This window comes from Leptosomus discolor, chromosome 5 (genome assembly GCF_034619465.1).
Source record: "Leptosomus discolor isolate bLepDis1 chromosome 5, bLepDis1.hap2, whole genome shotgun sequence".
In the NCBI taxonomy this organism is placed as follows: domain Eukaryota; kingdom Metazoa; phylum Chordata; class Aves; order Leptosomiformes; family Leptosomidae; genus Leptosomus; species Leptosomus discolor.
In genome coordinates, this window is record NC_141395.1 from 45,592,642 (window position 1) to 45,616,153 (window position 23,512).

The window sequence follows — 23,512 nt, forward strand, 5'->3', positions numbered from 1 at the left end:
TTGATATGAAGTGTTAAGGCATCATGTAGCTCAAAAGATTTCTGTCTAGTTGATAGGTTGCTTTAAAGTCCAGTAGAACCATAACTTTTGTATAATTTTTCTATATTTCAGTCACAGTTCAGATCAATACCTTTTCCTATATGTAGGATAAATATCTATCTCTCTATCTTCTGTAAGCTCTTAGCCAGAGAAAGTTATGCAGAAATAATGAAAGGATTTGCTAAAAAGTCTTACTTATCCTTGTTTCCCTAAAGTTAATGTCAAACTCTATGCTAACATCTATCAGGTCACGATTTCAATGAGACCAAGCTTGATATACCATTTGAGTTACATATTCATTGCTATACAGTCAACAGACAGCATTATAGGGATAACCTACCCTATTGCATTTCCAAAGCATATGGTTTCTTAATTTCTTTCTTAAAACTCTGTCCATTCCTGAGAGTCAGGAAATTATTTGTGTATACTCAAAAATGTTATAGTTGAACATGATGTTGAACACATTGTCTGTCAAAAAGTTGCTGCTCTGAGTCCAGAAACTTCAACTTTCAAGAACAGCTTAGGATCAGGTTGTTTTCTGCTAGAGTGCCTTTGTCAAAAGATTAGAGAAGTTGATAGCTGATGTAACTGTAATTGATACATGATGTAACTGTAGCTGAACAAACTTCACTTTGTTAGGATTAAGAATGAATTACTTCAACTGGCAGAGCCCCACAAAATAAAGAAGGAACTCTAAATCACTTAAAAAAAGAATTATCCCCTTGCATAATGTAACAACGTGAATATTAGGGCCACGAAGTTGATTAGGACGAGTGAGTTGGAGTTGTTCAGCCTGGAGAAGGCTCCAGATAGACCTTATAGCGACCTTTCAGTACTTAAAGGGGGCCTATAAGAAAGATGAGGGCAATCATTTTAGCAGGGCCTGTTGCAATATGACAAGCAGTAATGGTTTTAAACTAAAAGAGGGCAGATTTAGAGTAGATATAAGGAAGAATTTTTTTTACAATGAAGGTGGTGAAACTTTGGAACAGGCTGCCCAGAGATGTGGTAGAAGCCCTGGAAACATTCAGGGTCAGGTTGGATGGGGCTCTGGGCAACCTGATCTAGCTAAAGATGTCCCTGCTCACTGCAGTGGTGTTGGACTGGATGGCCTTTAAAGGTCCCTTCTGACCCAAACCATTCCATGATTCTGTGAGGGTAGTGATAAGATGAGGGGTAATGGTTTCAAACTGAAAGAGGGTGGGTTTAGGTTAGATATTAGGTAGAAATTATTTACTGTAAGGGTGGTGAGGCACTGGCACAGGTTGCCCAGAGAAGCTGTGGCTGCCCCCTCCCTGGCAGTGTTCAAGGTCAGGCTGGATGGGGCTTTGAGCAACCTCATCTAGTGGAAGGTGTCTCTGCCCATGGCAGGGAGTTTGGAACTAGATGATATTTAAGGTCCCTTCCAACCCAAACCATTCTGTGACACGATTCTATGGTACGTGTGATGAGAAATAAGAGTAAAGGAAGTAATTCTGAACGCTATCTTTTAATAGCAATTAGGGCAGCATTTTTGTTCACAAAAGATAAGCATCTTCCATAGTTTCCCTTCGGAAGTAGGAATTATCTCTAACAAAAAGATCTAACATGTTTGAATCCTGCCATTTATTTGGTAGAAATTTTGCCAGCTGACCATTCTGACAGCTCCTACAATAAAACCCTGCTACTGTGTCTGAGTACTTTACAGGAAAAAAAGCTTAATTGGCGTTTTCCGATTTCAGGTTGTTAGAAGGTAATTTTTGCAAGAAAAACACTGCTTTTCAAGTTAGTTTGAAAACATCATTCTAATGAGGTGTTTGAGTAATAGGAATTAAAGGACGATTGCCCATTATAGCTGTTCTGACCTTGAAGGTAAACTGGAACATCTCAATATGAGTTAATCACCCAAGAATATTAATCTTTTTCTTCCAGTATTTGTGCATTTTCTAAATGTAGCAGTCTGCACAGTTCTCTGGTCTTGACTGGATGTCACTTTTCTGCTTGTCACAGAAGCTTGTAGATTAGTCATCAGTTTTACTAGTGATAGCAGCTTAGACACTGTGAATGCCAGGAAATACACAGATATGTTAATAAAGGTTCTTAAAATGCCTTAGTAAAATAGCTTGTGATGCAGGCTGACATGTCTGGTACAGTAGCAATTGAGAAAATACATGCTTTTCACAGAGAGATAGTTTCTGTGGTTTGTTTTCTTCATTTGTACTGAGAAGTACATGGTTCATGTTTAAAAATTGTTATGTTAATATAATATTTGACCCCAAGTGTTCAAGAATGTGCTGTATTTGTTCCCCAGATGGAATCATTGTCTTCATACAAGACTGAGTATTTAATAATGCTAATGAGTTTCACTGTTAAACTTTTTAACAGCAGAATGTGTCTCTTTCTTCCCTTGTTTCAAATAGACATGGACTGAATTAAGATGTTCCCATCACATATTATAGAATAATAGTTGGAGGATGTTGATGAGAAATGTTTTCCTGTTGTTAACTCACTTTTGAAAACCATGGATTTATTTTTATTTTTTTTGCCTCACAGCCTTCTTTCTTCAATAACATATTCTCCCAAATCAGAACGTAAAACACCTGAGCCTTTAATACGGGCAGACAGTGATAATGAAAAGGGGGAAAAGAATGGGAAGAAAGTCTGTTTCAGTGTAACAGGTGATGAACAAGAAGATTCTGGTCATGATACCATCAGCAACAGGGATTCTTACAGGTAACTTTACCAATAATATTCTATTTGTCAACTGAATCAAATCCTTGGGTTTGTAGACTGTCAAGTGGCTATACAGACTATCAGAATATAATGATTCTGACATTTCTAACAGAGGAATAACTAGCATTAAGATGTGTTATGAGACATGTAAAATAAACTCTTCTACGAGTACAGGTTAGTTAGTAGATCTTGGTATCCCTAACCTTCATAGGATATCGCAGCCAGAGCTGTAAAGCTTCACTTTAGATTTACTGTCTTATAAAAACCAGAAATAATTTCTTTTATTGTGTTCCCCAACAATAACCCAAATATCTGCCATGGAAAGCAAGATGCCAGAACCACCACTCTTGCTGATCTAAATAAAAAAATAAATCTGCTTCTCAATATGTATTCCTCATCTTCTTCCACTCTAAATGTAGTAGCATCATCTCATCTCTAGAATTCATAATGCATCACGTTTACTGTGAATGAAAATACAAAGAATTTTGAAAAGGAAGAAGTAATTATAGCAAGCATTGGTCTTACAAAGATTATCTTCTGTTGCATAGAGAAAATTGGTTAACTACGTGATATAAAATCTAAATTAAAATTTTAACTGCAAGTAAAATAAAGGTTCATTGTTTGTTCATTATCATGGTTCATTATTATGCTCAAAAAGTAGAATCTCAATAGGGTCATAATTTTTCTACAGAGCTGAGTTGCTGAGATCTCTTTCATAAGCTAATATTTGATTGCTACAACATGGTAGATAGGAACTCTGTCACAGCAGAAGCAGAAATTGCAGAATCACAGAACGGTAGAGGTTGGAAGGGACTTCTGGAGATCTTCTAGTCCAACCTCCCTGCCAGAGCAAGTTCACCTGGAGCAGGTTGCCCAGGATCACGTCCAGGCGGGCTTTGAGTATTTCCAGGGAAGGAGACTCCACAACCTCTCTGAGCAGCCTGTTCCAGTTCTCTGTCACCCTCAGAGTAAAGAAGTTTTTCCTCATGTTGAGGCAGAACTTCCTGTGCTCCAGTTTGTGCCCGTTGCCCCGTGTCCTGTCACTGGGCACCACTGAGAAGAGCCTGGCCCCATCCTCTTGACACTCACCCTTTAGATATTTATAGGTGTTGATAAGGTCCCCTCTCAATCTTCTCTTCTCCAGGCTAAAGAGCCCCAGGTCTCTCAGCCTTTCCTCATAAGAGAGATGCTCCAGTCCCCTCATCATCTTAGTAGCCCTATATGTATACGTATAATATACATATAAATTTGAACAGAAATAAATACAATTTGCACAGATTAAGTGCATCTTGTTCTGACCCTGGCAAACACACAAGGAAAGTGCTGTTCCAGCTGAAGTACATTTAGGGATTTCTGCATGTCCATGATGTGTCAAACTGACTGTGCAGGAGCTGCTCCAGTGGACTGTGTTTGCTCCAGCTGGGAAGTTCCCCAGTTTGCAGAAGACTTGTATGTGGAGAAAGAAGGTGTGACTTAGAACATGAATGTCCCTTCATTTGAAATCTTTCTTTATTCTGGACTTTATAGCCCATTCTGGCTGTTTAGGAATGATAAAATCGAAGGGTCCATATGCAGAATAATAATAAAATGTGCGAGTTTAGAACAGCTGTTGGAATGAGATGGGAATTTTTTGTTTATTTGCTTAAATAATTATGTTAGGCTATATTTAAAGCCTCCAGATCCTGTAGTGCCACTGTGGTGGTTATTAGATCTGGTAGTCTAATTTCAGCCATTAGAATGCTCTTATTTTGTGTTGTGGGGTCTCATTCTAAACCTTACAATACAACGCAATAAAAATGCAGAATGATACAGCTAATACATCTAATCTGTTTCTCATTTTCCTGTTTTTTATTTTCTTATGCTTTGCACAATCTGGTTTCAAATAACCTTCATCTGCCCTTTGGAGACTTTAATAAGTGAATAGACTTAGTTAGAAAACATTTCTTAATATCCAGCCAGAAATTCTTAATACTCCTTGGGACTGTTCACCCTGTGTTAGGAACGTGTTGTTACTGATGTCTGTTCATGTACTTAATGGATATGCTTGTAATTATATCATGCTGCTTCATGTGAAAGTTTTTCTCTGTTCACTTACCTGGTTGCCCACAGGTCCAAAACATATACCTTAGCCAGGAATTGTAAGTCAGTATGTCAAAACTAGTAAAAGATCACTTCTGTATTTACAGAAATAAAGAAAACAAGTAGGGAGCAGATAGGTACATGTATAACTGCAGCATTATATATATAATATAGATATGTATATCTTGGTGAATGGGTACAGCCCATTTGTAAAACCAAACCCAGATTGTGAGTAAAAATATCGTTTAGGTATGCTTTTACATTATCTTCTATTCACTTTGGTTTGTAAGACTCCCTCTGCTGGGTAATTCCTTAAGCATTTCCTGCATTGAAACCAAATGATCTTCATGTGACTAAGTAACTCTGAAGATTCTGAATTCAAATTTATCTTCATAGGATTTTTAGTACGGAAGGCTATCTTTTACTCTGTTTATGCTGAAGAAGTAGGTATGTCCTCCATCTATTTTCTGTGCAGAGCAATTGATTTTGGAGAGAAGAGAGCAGAAAAAAACACCAGCACATTTTAATCCTCAAATCTCCTTACTAGACCAACATGGGTGAAATTTTGTATGCATAGAAGTTTTCACTGAAGTAACAGTTGCAAATGTCTATACGTCTCTAACAAAATGAACATCTGGAAGAGATGGAATCATGAACTACATTTTGGCCGTCAGGGAAAAATAGTTTGTAGTTTGAGTTTTGGTGCTACTCAAATAGATCAAATCTCTTCTAAACCCATGATGGACTCTAGTTTGCAAGTCATAAACCAGATTATTTTTTCATTGTTATCAGCTATGGACTAGAAGTACAGAATTTAAATGCGGAGTTACTAAAACGTTTGAGGCCACAGTTTCAAAAACTGTCACTCATATAAGAAAAGTTGGTTGTTTTGCATTGAAAGCGTGTATTACCATTCTGCAAGTACTTGTTCACATGCAAGGTGAAGGGAGACAATTGAATCATCTGTTTTGGGAGTCTGGTCCTCTGAGTGCTACCAGGACTGCAAATTAAATGATAGCCTAAGTATAAGGATTTTTATTGTTGATAAAGAATTGCATATACCATCTCATTGTTAAATTTAAAAGGGGAAAAGGGAAAAAAAAAAAATGTCAAATTTCAATTTGATACAGAGCCTGTGTTAAAGAATGTGATTTTATTCATTTTTTGTGTGTGTGGTTGTTTTTTTTTTCAAGCGATTGCAACAGCAATAGGAACTCCATTGCCTCATTCACCAGCGTTTGTAGCAGTCAGTGCAGTTCTTATTTTCACAGTGATGAAATGGATTCAGGTATGTTTAGAACAGTCAGCTATGAATCTGTCATCTGTTCCTTTCATTCAATTTTATTAATTTAATTTGCCTGGCAGTTTTGTTGGTTTTGTTTTAAAAGTTGCATGCTCCTTGGTAATAGAAGTGTATCATTTTGCTTCTGCCTAGCTAGTGCTGCACTTAAGAGTACATCTCTGAATAGACTGAATTAGTTAGAGCTCTTAGAGTCACTGCTTTTAACCGCTTTCATGCCTTGATCTTGACAGTGCATTATGTTCCATGGAGTAAGGATCATTTTAGGTGGGTGTGGAATGCTCTCCCAGCCTGTGTCAGCACCTGGATGGCAGGATACAGCTGTGTATGTAGGAAGGAATGTGAGACCACATAGAAGCACATTCTTGTTTATGCCATGACAAACTGAATTTAAATAAATGCAGCTGCTAATAGGAATGAGGTGGGATTTAACTGCATGGAGTACAAGGTTGTATACTCAGGGAGTAATAATGAAAAGTACTCTGAGCTGGGAGTTTATCCTTTGGGAATGATTTAGGAAAAGAAAGAAATGGGCATGTTAGTTGAATATGAGCCACCAGTGAGGCTTGGCTGTAGAGAAAGTGAATTTTTTTTCTGGTGTACCAAGAGAGGTATTTTCAGTTGGGACAGGAAAGTATTAATAACATCATGCAAGGTATCTGAGATACCTTGTTAATAATGACATTCTAGGCAGCCCCTTTCCAGAAATGGTACATACTTACAGAGCTGAGCAGATATAGAGGAAAGGATGAAAGACATAAAGAACTGTTAATAAAAGAGGAGACCCAGGGTCTGTATCTTCAACTTAAAGTGTAAATGAGCTGATATGCACTTCTGCAGCATCAACCTGAGGTACCAGCTGAGCTGCCTAAAAGAATAAGTCTGTGCTATCCAGACACAGATAGTGTTCAAGTTGATAAATACTGCTGCTCAGTGAAGCTCCCACTCTCCTGATGACTTAATTTTCTCCTAGTTCCAAAGCTAACCTGGTTAACTCCAGATCAGGGCTCTTTAAAACTGTGCTTCATCTGTTGCAATTAAAATCTTGTGAAGGGTTATAACTACTGGCTGTAAGGACATCTAAAGGACCTGAAAGAAATCAAGGAGAGAAAAATGCTATTTAAGTGTTTCACTGACATAAGAAAAATTAGTCTGGATTGACCATGAATAAATTTGGATTATAAATTATCAAGTGGCTCCTTCTTACTTGTCATTGCAACAGCAAGGAGGAAAACCAGTTTTAAGCTCAGTTTTTCACAGCATTTGAAAGAATTCAGGTTGCATCACCCATTATCAGAGAGAGCAAGTGACTGAGGGCTGTGACCTAGGAGAGTCCGCTTCCTTTGTACCCTTTTAGGAAATGATGTGGTACATGCTACTAAAAGCTTCATATCAACTATAGGATTTGGATGCTGTATTTTTGGTTGAATTACTAGTATCTCAGAACTGTTTAATTAGTAAGAACATTAAGATTGTGAATTGTCTGTAGGGCCCCTGTAAAAATTTCATGGTGAATGCATTTCAGGGACTCTGTGGTCTGCTATATTAGTTTCACACTAAGCTATTTAGTCTGGTGTTTAGGATGGTCTCCAGCATAGAAGAGTCATGTATTCAGGTCACAGAATGGTTGAGGTTTAAAGGACCTCTTGAGATCATTCAGTCCAATCCCCTGCTCGAGCAGGTTGTCCAAGACCATGTCCAGTTGGGTTTTGAATATGGTCCATTCTCTAAGAGCTATTTCTGTATTATCGAGTGACTACTGAATGCAAAACATGTAGGGAGAACAGTTACTGTAATCCTGAAAGCCTAAGCATCAGTCTATGTGCAAAGCAGGTTATCTAAGCTACAAAGATTTTGGAAAATATACTGAAACTGCTAAACAATTTTTCATTTTAAAATGTTTGCAGGTGATGAGCTTCCCATAAGTGTTCGAATCTCCCATGATAAACAGGACAAGCTCCATAGCTGTTTGGAGCATCTTTTTGGTCAAGTATGAGATTATTTTTCTTGACTTTGATACTAACGTCCATGTTTGAGCTAAAATGTCTTTAGCAAATACTTCTTTTTCTTTTTACTTCTGCTTTCCACTGTTTACTGGGTTGGTATGTATTTACTCATTCTCCTTCTGTTTTCTGTAAATAGTTCAAAACTGCAAATTAAACAGGTCCTCAGGTTTAGTCTAACATTCCCTAGCTTGTTACTTCAGCTAGAGCCATTGGGTAAGAAAGAATCCAAAGCTGCTTTCCCATAGTCCATACGTCTTAAAGAATTTCTAGTTCTTGCTGTAAAACACATCTTTCTCACAGAGCCTTGATCCCAACAGGTCGATTCAATTGTCAATCTTCTGAAAGGACCAGCTGTGATGAGGGCCTTTGAGCAGACAAAATACTTCACACCAGGTCGAGGCCTCCAAGGTAACATTTAGTTCTATCTATGAGAATTAAAAGGCAGCTTGAAAGGTACGTGGATATGCCTGTCTGCTCCTTGAGCTGGGTATTAAAGAACTGATTTAGCTTAATCTTGGCATATTCTGCAATAATTGTCGAAATTCTTGTTAAGTAGATCTTATTCTTAGTTGAAAACTGGCTTCTTAGAGTTCTGTTGTACAACGTATGAAAGAATTTCAGGTTTGTTGGAAAGTCAGCTTTAAATTTTAGGCTTTGAACTGACTATAGAATCGCTGAGGTTGTTGAAGCAGGAAACAGTTTTTGTATATTGCAGGTGTTTTTATTACATTTTTGTCTCAACTACTGAAGACATTTCTATTTTATTACTAATGCTACAGTTTTATTATTTTGTGTAGATAACGTTAGTTGTGAAGTTGATTTATAAATAATTTGCAAATGTAAATTTATAGTCACCATAATACTTATATAAGCATATATTAGGCATAAGTATTAGTGATTGTTTAAAAAAAATCCTGTATGTACTTTCAGAATGTTCACTGCTAACATACACGTAGTTGCTAAGCCTAAGTGTATAAATAGGTATCTGGTGTTAGCCATAAGATTGTGATGAAAAATGCAAAGGACTTCTTTCGGTGAACTGAATTGAAAAAAAAAAAAGCAGCTCAATGGGAGACTGAATGTTGTATTAATATGTATAATAGGTTTGAATATGATTTTATTGATCCTGTGTGTGTCTTTTGGCAAAGAAAACGAAGAAAACTAATTTTAGATGGCCAGAGAGTGGATCTTTGGCTTTTATAAATCGCCAAAATCCCACTGAAGTCAACAGAGCATAATTACTGTACTCCAATTACCTGGTTTTGGAAAGCCTGAAGTACTTCCCCCTCACTGAATTTGCTTGGAAGACTGCATAACCTCATCTTTTCCTTCTTTTTTTTTTTTTTTTTTTTTGGTGTGTGTTTTTTGTTTGATTTGTTGCCTATTTTGGGACCAAGATAATGGGGTTGAACCTAGAACACTTCTTCTCTCTTGTGTTTGCCAGTGTTTCAGATTGAGTACCCGTCAAGTTCACACAACAAAAATGTTATCCTTTCAGTGGTATAATAAATGTTCAGTTAGACACAAGGTATGGACATGTCAGATGTTTTATTCTTTATCTGCTCCATCTTCATGAACCGTACAAGGAGCACTTTAGTGATTTGAAAGATAGACTAGGTTAAGTGATAAGTAATTTTGTTTTAAGTTTAATTTTTCTGAGTGAATTAATTTTTGCCTCTAAAAGTTCCAGGGTTGCACTTACTCCATGGAGACAGGCACCTTCTATCTTATGTACCTGGTTCAGAAAGAATCATGTTTGGGATTGATGCTCGCTCTCTCCTTTGACTAAGCAGGGAGCTTAGATGACTGTTAGGCCTGTCACCCTAGCTTTAACTAAATTAAAGTTAAATAAGTTCACAACTCCTTGAGTTGTGAAAACATTTGTGAAGAAATAATGTCTTACTGTGGCTTCTTAGGAGGTTTAAGCAGAAGAATATTATTTTTGTCCTTGATTAGAGTTTCAGCAGGAAATGGAACCAAAGCTTAACTGTCCAAAGAGGCTACGACTCCACATCAAGCAAGACCCTTGGAACCTCCCCAGCAGCGTCAGGAGTCTTGCCCAGAATATCAGAAAATTTGTTGAAGGTTAGTAGGAACAACATGAACATAAATAAACACTTTATTAACAATAGAGAGCCTGGGGAAGGGAAGCAGAAACATACAACTGCTTCATGTCGCTTCTAGGCAGTTTGCTGAACAGTGTAGTCTATGGGGAATGCATGAATTTCAGGACTTTTTTGTGTTCTTATAACAAAGTTAATATTTCAGCTGTCTCGTGCTCACCCTATTGCCTTCAGATACAGAAGAGAAAATGTTCTCTTCTGACAAGTGAAAACAGATGAACCGTGTGTTGCATGTGCTACGTTATTTCAGTTGCTGTTGAAGTCCAGTGGGTTGACTGATTTGTCACAGAACTTCGTGGGACTGCCACACCAAAATGGGTCTTTACTTGAAATTAAAATCTCTTTTTTTTTCTGCTGTCTTAAATGGAAGGATGAAGACTCTGCAGGACAAAGTCTGTCCTGTATCTTGCTCTTATCTGCCATTGATCTGGAATCATTATCCCTCTAAAATCATGTTCCTCTTTTCTGCCATGAAGCCAAACCTCTTCCACTAGTTTTCACTTCATCACAGCTGATTGTGCCACTCCTCCTCCACCTCCCTACCACCACTGTCTAAAAGTTACCTAGTACTCTTCTCCTTTTCACCACCAAGCGACAATGTGAGCTGGGGTTTTCTGCCTTGTCCCTGACTTTATAAGAAAGTAACAAGGATTTCTGCTCCAGAAAAATCTTGCCTGTAGCTTCTACTTGATTTCTTGAGATGTTTGATAGAGAAACAGAAGTAATGAGCAAAAAGGTTTTTATAAAACTGCTTGCGCTAGGAGTCTACGTGGGAACAAAAACTTGTGTCAGGTCTAGCTTTAAATGATTTGTGTGTGTATTTAGCTTCTTTTGGCTAGTTTCCATGATGTCCCATAAAGAAACTGCTAAATTTCAGATCACAGGAAAAGAACTTTGTCATAAATTTTATTAAGATAAAGCTCCAAAAACTAACTGGCCAAGCAAAACAAACTCCTCCTCCTCTGACTTGTGGTATTTCTCATTTCAGATACAGTCATATTTTCAAACCCTGGGTTAGAAAATTATACAAACAACCACAAAAATATCTCCTATTTTTTGGAGTCAATCACAGTGATTTGACTCTCCAATACTAAGAATACCTCTTTTAGTTTAATGGTGGCTGTCACTGAGTGAAAAATGAATAAATATTTTTGGATCCTTTTTTCTACAGATCTGTCTTCAACTTAAACCAAATTATATTCAAGTATTAGTCATGGTTTTTTTTTTTTTTTTTCACAGTTCAGGAGGAAAGGAAATGTGTATTTAACAGTTCTTCATTGTCCTCATTCTGAAGCCAAGCCTAACAGACCATTTTCAGATATCTTGTTTGCTTATAAACAGAATTAGTATGCTTAACCCATTTCAACATTGGTCATGTGCTCTCAATATTGAGCTGAGGTTATTCAGATAAATTTGGTTTTAAATCTACCACAAAATTTTGTGAGAGAGCTCAGCATGGTCCAAATGACTTGCTGCCTCTCTATAACAAAAACCTTCTCTTTTTACAATACTGCTGTAATGTAATGGTGATATTTATCAGAAGGAATCTTGATGTTTACAGAACAATAAAACTGTTGGCATTTTCTAGTGTTTTAGAAATTAGGATTAAAAAAGGTTTCCTCTGTTAACAAATTATAGTAACTAACTTTATTGCAACTGTCATGATTGTGAATGGTGCATGGTTCAGAGAGCTAAATGCTGAAAGGCATTATTCTTGTGCTGTTCAAGGAGAGCACACACTCTGCCTTACCTTTTCTCATCACTGTGTCTCAGAAGTTGTCTACCAATTTTAAGTGTTCTTGGCCTCCCTTTCCATCCATGGCATCTGACCTTTTGTCAGAAATTTCCAACAACTAGCTTCTGTGCCATCTTCTTAACCAAATACATGGGTTTACATCTAAAAGTACCATCTTAGGTTGTTTGCTTACCATCAGTCTTTATATCTTTCTATTCTCTCTTATTTTTTTTCTTTAATTTGATTCCTATTCCACCGCTATCGCCCCCCAAACTGGTATCACTAATACTTGTTCCTGAGAAGTAATCTGGAGAACCATGATCCACATCTTCGTCATAGTTTTGATTTGCATGTGGGACCAAGGAGTTGGTGTGATGTAAAGGATACCTGAAAGGCTAGGTTAATGTGGCTTCCCTGGCACAAATGGCGTGAAGGAGAATGAAAGTGAATAATTGCTTCTCAAGCCTTAGTTTCCAAGGCATCTCTGGACAGGTATTTGTAATTCAGTGTTGAAAAGATTCAGGGCAGAAATGTGCCCCTCAGGCAGTTTTGGGAGACTGCTGTGATTTAGACAGGCTCAGGCTTAGCCCTGAGCTGTTTGTGGCTGAAGACCTAACACATGGCACAGAGGTTTACCTCCCCATTTTCCCTCTTACTCGCCTGATTCAGAAAAACAAAAGATATCCTGTAATTTGCCTGCTTAGTTGGGTTTATGAGGAACAAGTTGAACAAAGTCTTGAAATTTTAGAAGAATCATCATGTTTGTTTGTAAGTAAAAGGCAGTATTGTAATAATTGAGGAAAGCAAATATAATTGTCTCTTCTAGCAGATTCTAGAGGAAGTAGTGAAAGGAGACCACAGATACAACTTTGTTCACCACAGGGAAAAAAAACCTGTTGTAATGAAAACCTCCACTTGTTATAAACTTACATTCATTATATATATACATTCATTATATATAAACATTCATTATTGATGAATGCTGAAGTAAGGATGAATGCTTTCAGTAAATGCATCTCCTTACTGAAAGCAGACTCATTTTTATTTTCATAAAAATATCACAGGTTATTGTAGTTTTTTACTCATTGTTCTGTTGCATTGTTGAATGTGTTGTATTAGATCAGACTGATTAAAGCCTTCTGCTTTAAAGAAGAAGGAGGCATGGAAGCCACACAAAAATGAGATGTTTTAAGTCATAGATCTTAGGATTCTTTTTATTTACTTTGTTTAATAAATATGAAGAAATAGGAAAACTCAGAATGCCTTGAGGATGATCGTTCTGGTCTGTAAGTTTTGTTTTTATTAATACTGGATTTTGGAGGACAATTTAAAAAAAATCTATGAAGTTTTGCACTTTAAAAAAAAAAAAAAACAAAAACCAACGTGTTCCCCCCCAAAAAAAAACCAAAACCAAACCACCAAAAAATACCCCACCAAAAAAAACAGAAAAAAACAACCAACCTTCCTTGAAGTAAATTTAAAACATATGTGGAGATTCCTTTGTCTCATTTGATTTGTCCTGCTGTATCATTAGAGAAAGAAAAGTTTTCTGTGATTACAGTAAAAGGCAGGCCTAGAAGGCTAATCAAGTTGATAGAATTGAAGAGTTCTCTGAAATAGTGTACAGATTCTAGGAGGATTTCTGGACCTAAATAACTAACAAAAAGATGAAAATTATTTCTTGGAGTGACTGGGCCTACTAAATTGTTAAACTGATAAAGATAAATTGTTGGCACAGGCAGATCTTTGAAGATGGAGTGCTTGATTTTGGTGCAGGAGAGAGCAGTATTCAGGGCAGGAAGTCAACGGTCACTGAATAGAGAAAGAATAATGTAGGTACAGGCTTCTGGATGTACTTGTGATATCGAACACGAGAATCGGAAAGCAAAAGAGGAAAAGCTGAGGGATGACTTGAGTAAAAACCAGGAAAATCAACAAGATGGATGGAAAGAAAGGGACTCTTCAGAAGTGTCATGGTTGAGCCCACCCAGCCAGCAACACAGCCCCCTGCAGCTGCTTGCTCATCCCTACCCGGTCCCCTGAGGGATGGGGAGGAGAAAATACAAAAAGGCTTGAGGATCAAGACACAGGACAGGGAGGGCTCACTCACCAGTTATGGTCACGGGCAAAAGACAGACTCAACTTGGGGATAACAACATCAATTTAATGACCAACCACCACCATCAAGGATAATAAGAAATACAACCAGGTCTTAAAAACACACCTTCCCCCACCCCTCCGGTCTTCCTGGGCTCGGCTCTGTTCCCTCTTTCCCACTGAGCAGCACAGGAGGCAGGGAATGGGGGTTACAGTTAATCCGGCACAAGATGTCTCCACTGCTCCTCCATCTTCAGAGAGAGAGAGGTCCTCGCAGCCCTCCCCTGCCCCACCATGGGGTCTCTCTCACTGTCTGTGGAGGCAGACAGTCCTCCACAAACTTCAACGCGAGTCCTTCCCGCGGGGCCGCAGCTCCCCAGAACCCCCCAGCGCGGGTTCCTCCCGGGGCTGCCGCCCTCCCACCGACGGGCGGCTCCAGCGCGGCCGGAGTCACGGCTGCTCCGGTCCCGGTCCCTGCTCCTCCGGCCCAGGGCCCTCCGTGGGCTGCAGGGAGACCTCTGGGCCACCGCTGATCTCCAGTGGCTGCAGGGGCTCAGCCGCCACCCCACGGTGGGCCGCAGGGGAACCTCTGCTCCGGCACAGCTGCCCCTCTCCTGCCTCACTGACCTGGGTGTCTGCATGGCTGTTTCTCTCACGTCCCCCTCCTCTTCTCTGCTCACCAACAAAGAATCACAAACAAGAGTTCTTTCATTCTTAAAAGGAACGATTTGCAGTGGTGTCAATTGCCCTGGCCTTGGCCCGAGGAGGTTCCGAAACTGGAGCTGGGGGAGCGTCTCGCAGCCTCTTACAGGAGCCACCTCTGTAGCCCCCTCCCCACTACCAAAACCCCGCCAGAAACCAAACCACCCTAAGAAGGAAAGTAAAGCTAAAACTGGACAGCGTAACAGAAAAGTGTCAGGAGAACAAAGAGGAGGAAAAATTTTTGTAGTTGCTTTTTCCCAAAAGAAAAAAAGGTATGATTTTTTGGTCAGAAGAAGAGGTGTTTTAGAACAAAATTGTGTTTCTAGTCAGCTAGATTGAAGGAAGTGCAGTTGTTCTGCTAGCACAGTAATTTTAAGTTTAAACAGGAAATACTATGCAGTTGAGAAAGCTCTCATCTATTTTAATTTAAATTAGGAGTGAGGAGTGAAGGAGCCTTTCAGTCATTAAAGGTATAAAAAATGTATTTCAACTTAAATCCTAAAACATGCAGTGCAAATCTCAGTCTTATTTAAAAAATATTTTCAGATGGAGAAACAAAATAAAACTAAAATCTAGCGTTTACTGGCAAAGGCCAGAACAGCATAATAAAAAAAACTGTACAAAAGTGTTTAAGAATAAAAGAAGTTGAAGGATTCTTGCATTACAAATCTAAAGAGAAATTGCTAGGGAGTTATCCTTTCCGTACACCAGGTAGCAAGAAGGGGTGAAAAATTCCATAGCATTTTGAATTTGCTGAAAAGCAAATGGTTGACATCCAAGGTTCACTTCTCACTCCAGGTGAGTCTCTACTTATATAAAGAACTTAAAAATGCTCTCTTGCCTGTGGGTGTATTTTGAAACAAAGGCTTATAGCAATGCTAAAGAAGAGAGGCAGTGTCCTGTAATTTTCCCATAAGCAGGAAATAATGATTTATAAATTCCTCAAATGCTTTTGAATTCAGAGATCCAACAAATCTCATCTAAAACAAGCTGCAAGTAATAGCCTCAATGTATCTAAATTCTTCAGATAAAAGCTGTATTTCCCTATATTGTATTTTCAGTTACTAAGCTATGTTCAGACTCCAAGATGCTAAGTTGTTAATCCCTGTAAGTTGTTGGGGCTTTTTTTTTTTCAGAAGACAGAAGGCTAAGGCAAAGGCCTATCACTAGGCAATTTTCAAGAATAACCAGTCATTTTGAGTGTTTTGATGCTTGTATTTGAGATTCCGTGGGCGTGCATTTCAGAAGCGTAGGCACTGCCAGTTCTTTTTGCAGTGTGTGTCCAGCACGGATGAAGATCAGGCTTGAAAGGTTTTCTTCTTCTTTAAGCACAGTCACCTTTGGGCAAGATTCTGTTTTTTCTTAGATACATTCAAGTACACACAGAATCCAGACTGTGCTGTTGATACAGTCAACTCCAGTGTCACTTCTGTCATCTGAGTTGAATTCAAAATTCAAACCTATTAGGTTAGTTTTAGTAGGGGGCAACATATTCCCAAATTGTCCTATTGTCCATATACCCCATGGCAGGACTGCTGGTCCACTGAGCAGGGCTTGGAATAGGACTGCACAGAAAATCAAGATGTGTGAAAGAAAGTTTGGAAAGATGCAAAAGCATGTGAGGTAGCAGTGTGTTCCATCAGGCAGTGACTGTAGAACAACTGATACACTGGAAGTTTGACACTCCCTAAGATTGTGACAGCTTTTTAACCTGCCTGTTCCTTGCAGTGGTGGTTAACAAATTTAAATTTGTGCTCTGGTATGTGGAAGAGGGGAAGAATCACTTCCTTCAGCCTGCAAACTTCGAGAAGCATCCGCCCTCCAAAAAAAAAAACCTGACCAAAACCCAAAAAACAAACCTGTAAAAAGATAGAAACCCAAATTTTTGTCAGAGTAAATAAAGGCTTTTTTTTTTTTTTTTAATCTGTACTTTTTTACTTCATAGATTGTTAAGGGAAAAGAAGTGTTTGAAGCAAAATAAACTCCTGAAGGCTGAGAATAAAGTGAAAATGCTGTTGTATTTTTCCTATATATATATTTCATGCTTTGCTATACATTAAAATGAAGGAGGTTTGAGATTTTAAGCTATGGAACGAGAAAGGGAAAAAGAAAAAAGAAAGAATTGGGGTAGTGTGGGAATCAGTGAAAACTGGTCTTTTTTTTCAGTGTTAAGACTGGGATTCTTTGTATGTAGACTTGCACTGACCAGGTGGTACACATGTGCTCTGAGGTCACAGCTGTCTCTTCATGTGTCTTTCTCAGTGTTGGTGCTTTTGATTATTACCAGTTTTGTTAGGTCATATGTAACATTAAGTGAAGTTGAGACTCGGTACTGTTTTGTAGGTGTAAATCAGTATTACCTACACTTGAAGTTGGAGTTAAGCTGGTATAAAATGAGAATGCAAATTATTATGTTGGTGAAAACACTTTTAACCATGAACTCAATATATTTTCTTTTTCTTGAAGAGGTGAAGGCACGAATACTCTTGGCGCTTCTTGAGTATACAGGTAATTTTCCTTGTTTCGGGAGTGGAGGAAGTGAACACGGATGGTTTGAGGGGTTTTTTTTTGCTTTTGGAGAGAATAGTGTGTTTAGAGAAACGGGAAAAGTCTCAGATACAATAACGTGATAATGGACATCTTTACCCCTGTGTTTACAGTGAGGATTCCTGAAGAACACAACAATTCTAAAGATACTTCTAACAAACATTGCACTTTTTTTTTTTTTTTTTAATGCAAAATACCTTCTCTGATCATTTGGGTCTTGGCAGATGGAGTGACTACTAAACCACTGACCTTGTGCACAGTACTTCTGCTGTATGTCTTCTTTTGGGCTTTTTCCTGCTTGCTGTCTTTTTTCTTTTCTCTTCATTCCCATCTACTTCCAGACTTACCTTACTGTTCTAACCCATACTTTTATCTTTTTTTTAGAGAATATCTTTTTTTAAGTCCCTCCTTTTTGGAAGGGGTCTGATTATTCTGTGTATTATTCTACCGTCACCACGTACAGCTTCAAATACACAAAATAGGCATGTGTCTGCAAAATAAAGGTTAGTAAATCAGTATTTAGAAAACAATACTTGTGGCAGAAGATTCTCTACAGTTTGTAGGTGCATATGTGTTCAAGTAAGCTGTCACATTTGGCTGTAAAGCTGATTAATTTAACCATCTTGCAGCACTATATGAATGCATTATTATTTCATGATTTTGTTATGACACATAACAGCAGTTTTATAAAGGTGAATATAACATTTCTTAGTCATCAGATTTGTTCAAAATATTATAAAAGTTTTCAGTAATTCCTCAGGTGTTTTAAAATAAGTGACCTGAGTTAACGCTCCAGACTCCCAGACTTGATTTTGTTAAAGCAGTTTTCCCTATTTAAAAGGCTTCATAAGTTCGTAAAGTCTATAGTTTATTTTGTATATAAATCTTTTTGTGAAAAGAGCCCAAAGTGCTCTTGTATGCAGTATCTGATGTTCAAGTAGTATTAAATGAGATCTGGAAGTGAGGTGTTGGAGACACAAGAGGTTTACTTCAGAAGCAGGCAGTACAGGGAAAGGCACTGAAATTCAGTTGCTGTTAGACGAACAGAGATAAAATTGAGCGAAGCGAGGAGAGAGGATGTGTGTTGGGCTCAAATCCCTGAATGATGCTGTGGCATTGGAAAGTTTGGCCATGGAGAAGCCAGTGGGATTTTTGAAGCTGGAGATGGGTGAAGTTTTTAAAGCTGAAAATTTTCTCTGTATTGGATTCTGCACAACTTCAGAGATTGGAGACAGAGGTTAATTTTAGTGATCAAAACAGTGCAGAAGCAGTAGTGATTAGGCCATTTATGTGAAACATTCCTGAGGTCCTGAGAGGCTGGCAAATGGAATCAAAATTATAGTAAAAGAGTGATCACTCTTATCAATAGTTGAAGAAGAGATTGAAGAAGGTCTCAGAAGGAAAATGGACAGAATGGAATTACTTTGAGAAATACTTTGAGTCCAAATCCGATATTAACGTCAGTATTAATTTTGTGAATACAGAATTATTTCTGCTAACTTACCCAGTCATCTAAAGTCTTGCCAGCTGCACAGAGAAGGTGGAAAAGGAACTAAGCCTCTTAGAGGCAGAGGAATCTAAAAGTAAGGACAAAGATTTTAGGCTTTGGAAAGACCTCGACATCACCTAATCTTATTCTCTTGCTCTGAGAAAGATTAAGTATACCTGTACCATTTGTGATTGATGTTTGCCTAACAGCTCATAATGATAAAAATATTTGAAGACCTTCAGAAAAGAGAAGAAGGAAGCACTGACGATTTATCACCACAGTTTTGTGCTTTATTGAGAACATTTCACTTTCTAACTCTTTTGACCTGTAGCTCATCTAATGCCAGAATAAATTGGTAGGTTTGCTAGTCACTAATTTAAATCAGCTGCTAATGGTTCCATAGACTTCTACCTAGGGACCTGTCCTGGTCTTTCCTGACGCTATAAATCTCTGCTGCTTCCTGGGTATGTGATGCTGCTCTGTGCTTATTTTATAGATATCCTATTTATATATGTATTGTATTTGGATAGATTCTGTTCTGGTGGCAACACTCCCTATATGCCTTGTCTTGCACTTTACAGCAGGCAGTTTTCATCTGCCCTACCCAGCTGGTAGCTCTAGAGTTGACCAGAAGATGCAGTTGTCTTAAGAGGTTCTGACTATCCTTGCTTTCCTGTGGAAAGTAAATGGTTTTGTGCCCAGCAGATTCTCACATTGTAGCAAAGAGATTTGACTCACATCCATCGCCTTGTAATATCAAAAGTACATAGAATTGATGGCCTGTACATTAAAATCTGCAGCATAAATATACATCGCTTATGAAGAACTACTTTAAATTCCGGATTTTAAATACAATTCCTTATAATTTTAGAATTAAAATAATCTTTTAATGTGGAAAGTGGCAGTTTTGGTCATGGAGTGCTATTTACTGGAAATAATATTAGGCTGGAAACTTGTAATTTACTTTGTGTTAAAATGATTTGGGCTTTAGACAAATCATTAAAAAAAATCTAGCTCAGTTCCTTTGCTGTTAATTAACCTCCTGCTTCTTTTTTGCTTTTCCTCTTTTGGCTTTCACCCATCACAGATAGCGAGATACAACTGAGGCGAGACATGGTCTTCTGTCAGAGCATAGTGGCCACTGTCTGCGCTTTTTCAGAGCAACTAATGGTGGCCTTAAATCAGATGTTTGACAACAACAAAGAATATGAAATGGAGACGCTGGAGGCCAGCAGAAGGTGGTTGGAACAGATAGCCAGCGCGGGTCTTCTCCTTAATTTCCAGTCCCTGCTCTCACCTAACCTGGTAAGACTCCTCGTGTGGCATGCTTGGTCACAGCCTCTGTTTGTTCACTGTACCAGGGGCATGGCTAAACAGTCTTAGTTAGAAATGTGACTTTCAGTGTCCTTTGTGCTTAGCTCGTTACTTAGCTGCTATTTGGAAAATATGCGATTTAGTTAGTAACAGGTAAGGGAAGTGTTTGTGATGTGGAAGTATGTTTTCCACAAAGACAGTATTATGTTTGTTTTGAGTTAGTAGATAATGAGTTTACCCTTGACTCCCCACAGCCATCGTAGCTGTTCCCTAGGAGTGAGTGTAGTGTTAGGTGATAACCAGAACTTCGGTTTGTAATAAGCAGTGATACAAGATAAGTAAAATACCTGGTTTGGATAATTTTATCAACCCTTCCCCAAAAAAGCAATAGATCTGTGGCAGTTGAAGGGCTAGACATGCTAGTCTATTTGGCTCCTGTCTGTCAGGGTACTTGGAAATCTGCTATTTCTCCACAAGGCTTGACAAAGAGCTTAGGAAACGGTTAAAAAAGGGACATGGCTCTCTAGTCCTCTAATCCCCAGTTATCCGAAGTGCTGCTTCAGCTAGTTAAGCTGCTTCTCACACTAGATTGGTTCCTGCTAACCTTGAGAGCTGTGAAGCAGTCTGTGTGGTCTGATCTGTGGCAGACTTAGCCCCTGGAGCTGCTCACTGAAAATAACTGATTTGGTACATCCTACTGTATGAATGTCCACACAAGCAACAGACGATGTTCCTAGTATCAAAGGTCGTCTTTCTTTTCTCTGTCTATCTCAGCAGCACATTGCTGACAAGTTGTCCTGGTAAACTTTAGAAGCAGAAGAGCTCAATAAAAAGAAAGGTATTACTAAATCACAGTCATAAAGTATTAGTCTATGGTTTTTAGCACCATGCAGCCCTAACATGTCTTGGTGCTGGAGTCCTCAGAGTTCAAGAATAAATTCAATTGGTGCCTGTCTTCTGCTTTTCCGTGTCCTTAGTTGTCGTGTTATCACAAAATAACTGTTGTCTTTACAGCACTGATTACTTATGGTTTTTCTTTCAAGATTGTAGAGATTTCCTTTGTAGTGAAAATGTATGCTACTTAGCTATTTTCACATAATCAGATACCAGCAGTATGCATTGTTGAACTGAAAATAGAATTAAATTTAGTCTCCTCTGTCTAACTGTTTTTAACGAAGGGAAAACTATTTAAAGGCAACTTTTTCAATACTTTCTCAGTACTATTTTGGTTACAAATGATCCGTGTTATTTTTAACAAGGTTATTTGAAGGAAATTACACTCGTTATGTCCGGAGCTCAGTAAAGAATGAGCAGTTGTGCAAAGATCTCCCATGTCACTGAATGGTTTTCAGACTATTCTGCTAATAAAACTGCTCTGTCCATAGAGACTTCATAAATTGAACCAGGAGACAAAATATTTCTAGCAGCTTTGCTTTTTCCTAAATACCGTTTCACTGCATAGATCAGGGAAAATATTTTTTTTTTCCTTTCTATAATTCAGTAACCTATAGTTTATTCTCATTTTATAGGCAGCTAGTTTATTTTTCTTTGCCTTCCTACTGTTTCATTCTTAGAGGAGGAAAAATGCATGTCTCAGATTTCCATTTGGCTCTTGTTAACTTAAGGTGCTGGGGAGGTTTGTATAAAGAATAGAATTACTTTAAGTGATTCTCGATTTCTGCTGTAATTGCTCTGCATATTTACCTCAAGATAACCATACTGGTAGATGACTATTTTCCTTTTTAAAAGTTCAGTAAAGTATCCTGAGAAGTTAGTAATTTACTTCCTGAAGCATTTTGGTAAATTAGTCTGTATCTCTTTAGCTAAGGAGTACACAGAGTGAAGCGTAGGTGCAAATCAGAATATTTACCTATCTACATACTTGATTTGCATCTAGAGTTTCATAGGTGAAGGTGCAAATCACCCTGAGTGTACTTATTCTGAGATATTGGTTCAATTACTGGTTCTTAGAATGGGCACAATGAACTGTCATCTGTTGTTATAAATGAAATCCTAAAGTTATGTCATTTTTTAAAAAAAATTGCTAAAAAGTGGCATTTGGTTTTCACATTTCCCCTCTGTTAATTTACAAGCTAGACCTGGTGTCAAGACAAGCTGTTGAAGTCTGGTATCTTACATAAAGAGTAATTACAGTATTGTCTGATTAAAAGCCATGAGAAGTAATAGTAGCTATAAATCACCTATTAATTTGTTATGTGAAATGATAAATTCATTTTAATAATCTTGGACTAGAAATCAAAGGGAAAGTGCCAATAGAAACAAAGATATTTACGTTATCTACGAGTTAATTAGGTTATACACTGCATCAGTAAAATGTTGTGCAACATTCTGCGGTTACTTTCATGTCCCGTTCTCATATTATTTCTGGTAGGGAAAAAATCTGGCTGAAGTGACCATTTCACTTATTCTTTTGCCTTTTTTAGGCTGATGAGCAAGCCATGCTAGAAGATACATTGGTTGCACTGTTTGACTTGGAAAAAGTTACCTTTTACTTCAGACAATCAGAGCCAGAACCACTAGTTGCAAGTGAGTAATTATAATGAATGTCTGGGCTTTAATGTTCAGAAACATTTTCTGTATTTGCAACATTTTTCTCTCCTAGCGTATTAACCTCCCACAGGGAATGTTATATAACTTGGGATTATGGAGAATTAGTAGTAGCTCTCCTACTATTCCTAGACTTCCTGAAATACAGCTAACATCAGTGACAATGCAGTGTCATTATCTGGCAATGTCAGTATTCTTGGGGGCAAAACTGTTTGCTTGACTGAATTTTCCATTGGGATTATGTGACTGCATCAGGAAAGTCCCTGGAAGATCTAGTCGTTATTGAAGAATCGTGTAAAATAAGATCAAAGGTCTTAATAGAAAAATGCAGCTGAGGTGAGATGGAGCATAAAAGCATTTCATTTTATTGTCTGAAAGACAAAGTAGATCTTGGAAGAGTTCCTTGAAAGAAGATGGCAAACACTATTAGAGTAGCTTTAAATTGTGCAAGAAACTTCCTCTGAGACCTGTTGCTGCAGACAGTCAGGGTCCTGAAACCTTCCTCTCAACACTCTCCCAGCTCGCTGGAAGGGACTATCTTCTCAATCTGCTGTTTATACCCTTCACTCATTTTTAGCTACTCTCCTTATGTTTTCAGCCAGTAGAGATTTTCCGGCAGTGAACTTTGTTTAGTGAGCAAAAAGCCCTCATTTTTTCCGAAGTCTTGTAACTCCTGTGGGAAGAGAGGAAAGCATGTCTGCTCCACACCAGGCTTTTCTAAAACCATTCCCTTGCTGCATCAAGACCACATGTGAGAGAACTTCTGCAATAACCAAAACCAGAAGACACAAAGCTCTTCCA

The 23,512-nt window shown here is 38.2% G+C and overlaps 1 protein-coding gene across 1 annotated transcript in view; it reads left to right on the top strand.

Moving 5' to 3' along the window:
• The window catches only part of PREX2 (phosphatidylinositol-3,4,5-trisphosphate dependent Rac exchange factor 2), a 186,144-nt gene that overhangs the window by 117,525 nt on the left and 45,107 nt on the right, over positions 1-23,512 (top strand). Inside the window, exons 26-33 of the mRNA XM_086464959.1 lie at positions 2,572-2,751; positions 6,024-6,118; positions 8,038-8,120; positions 8,454-8,544; positions 10,093-10,221; positions 17,260-17,301; positions 19,917-20,134; positions 22,588-22,690. Of these exons, the coding sequence (XP_086321085.1) occupies positions 2,572-2,751; positions 6,024-6,118; positions 8,038-8,120; positions 8,454-8,544; positions 10,093-10,221; positions 17,260-17,301; positions 19,917-20,134; positions 22,588-22,690 (941 nt within the window). The remainder of the gene's footprint in view (positions 1-2,571; positions 2,752-6,023; positions 6,119-8,037; positions 8,121-8,453; positions 8,545-10,092; positions 10,222-17,259; positions 17,302-19,916; positions 20,135-22,587; positions 22,691-23,512) is intronic.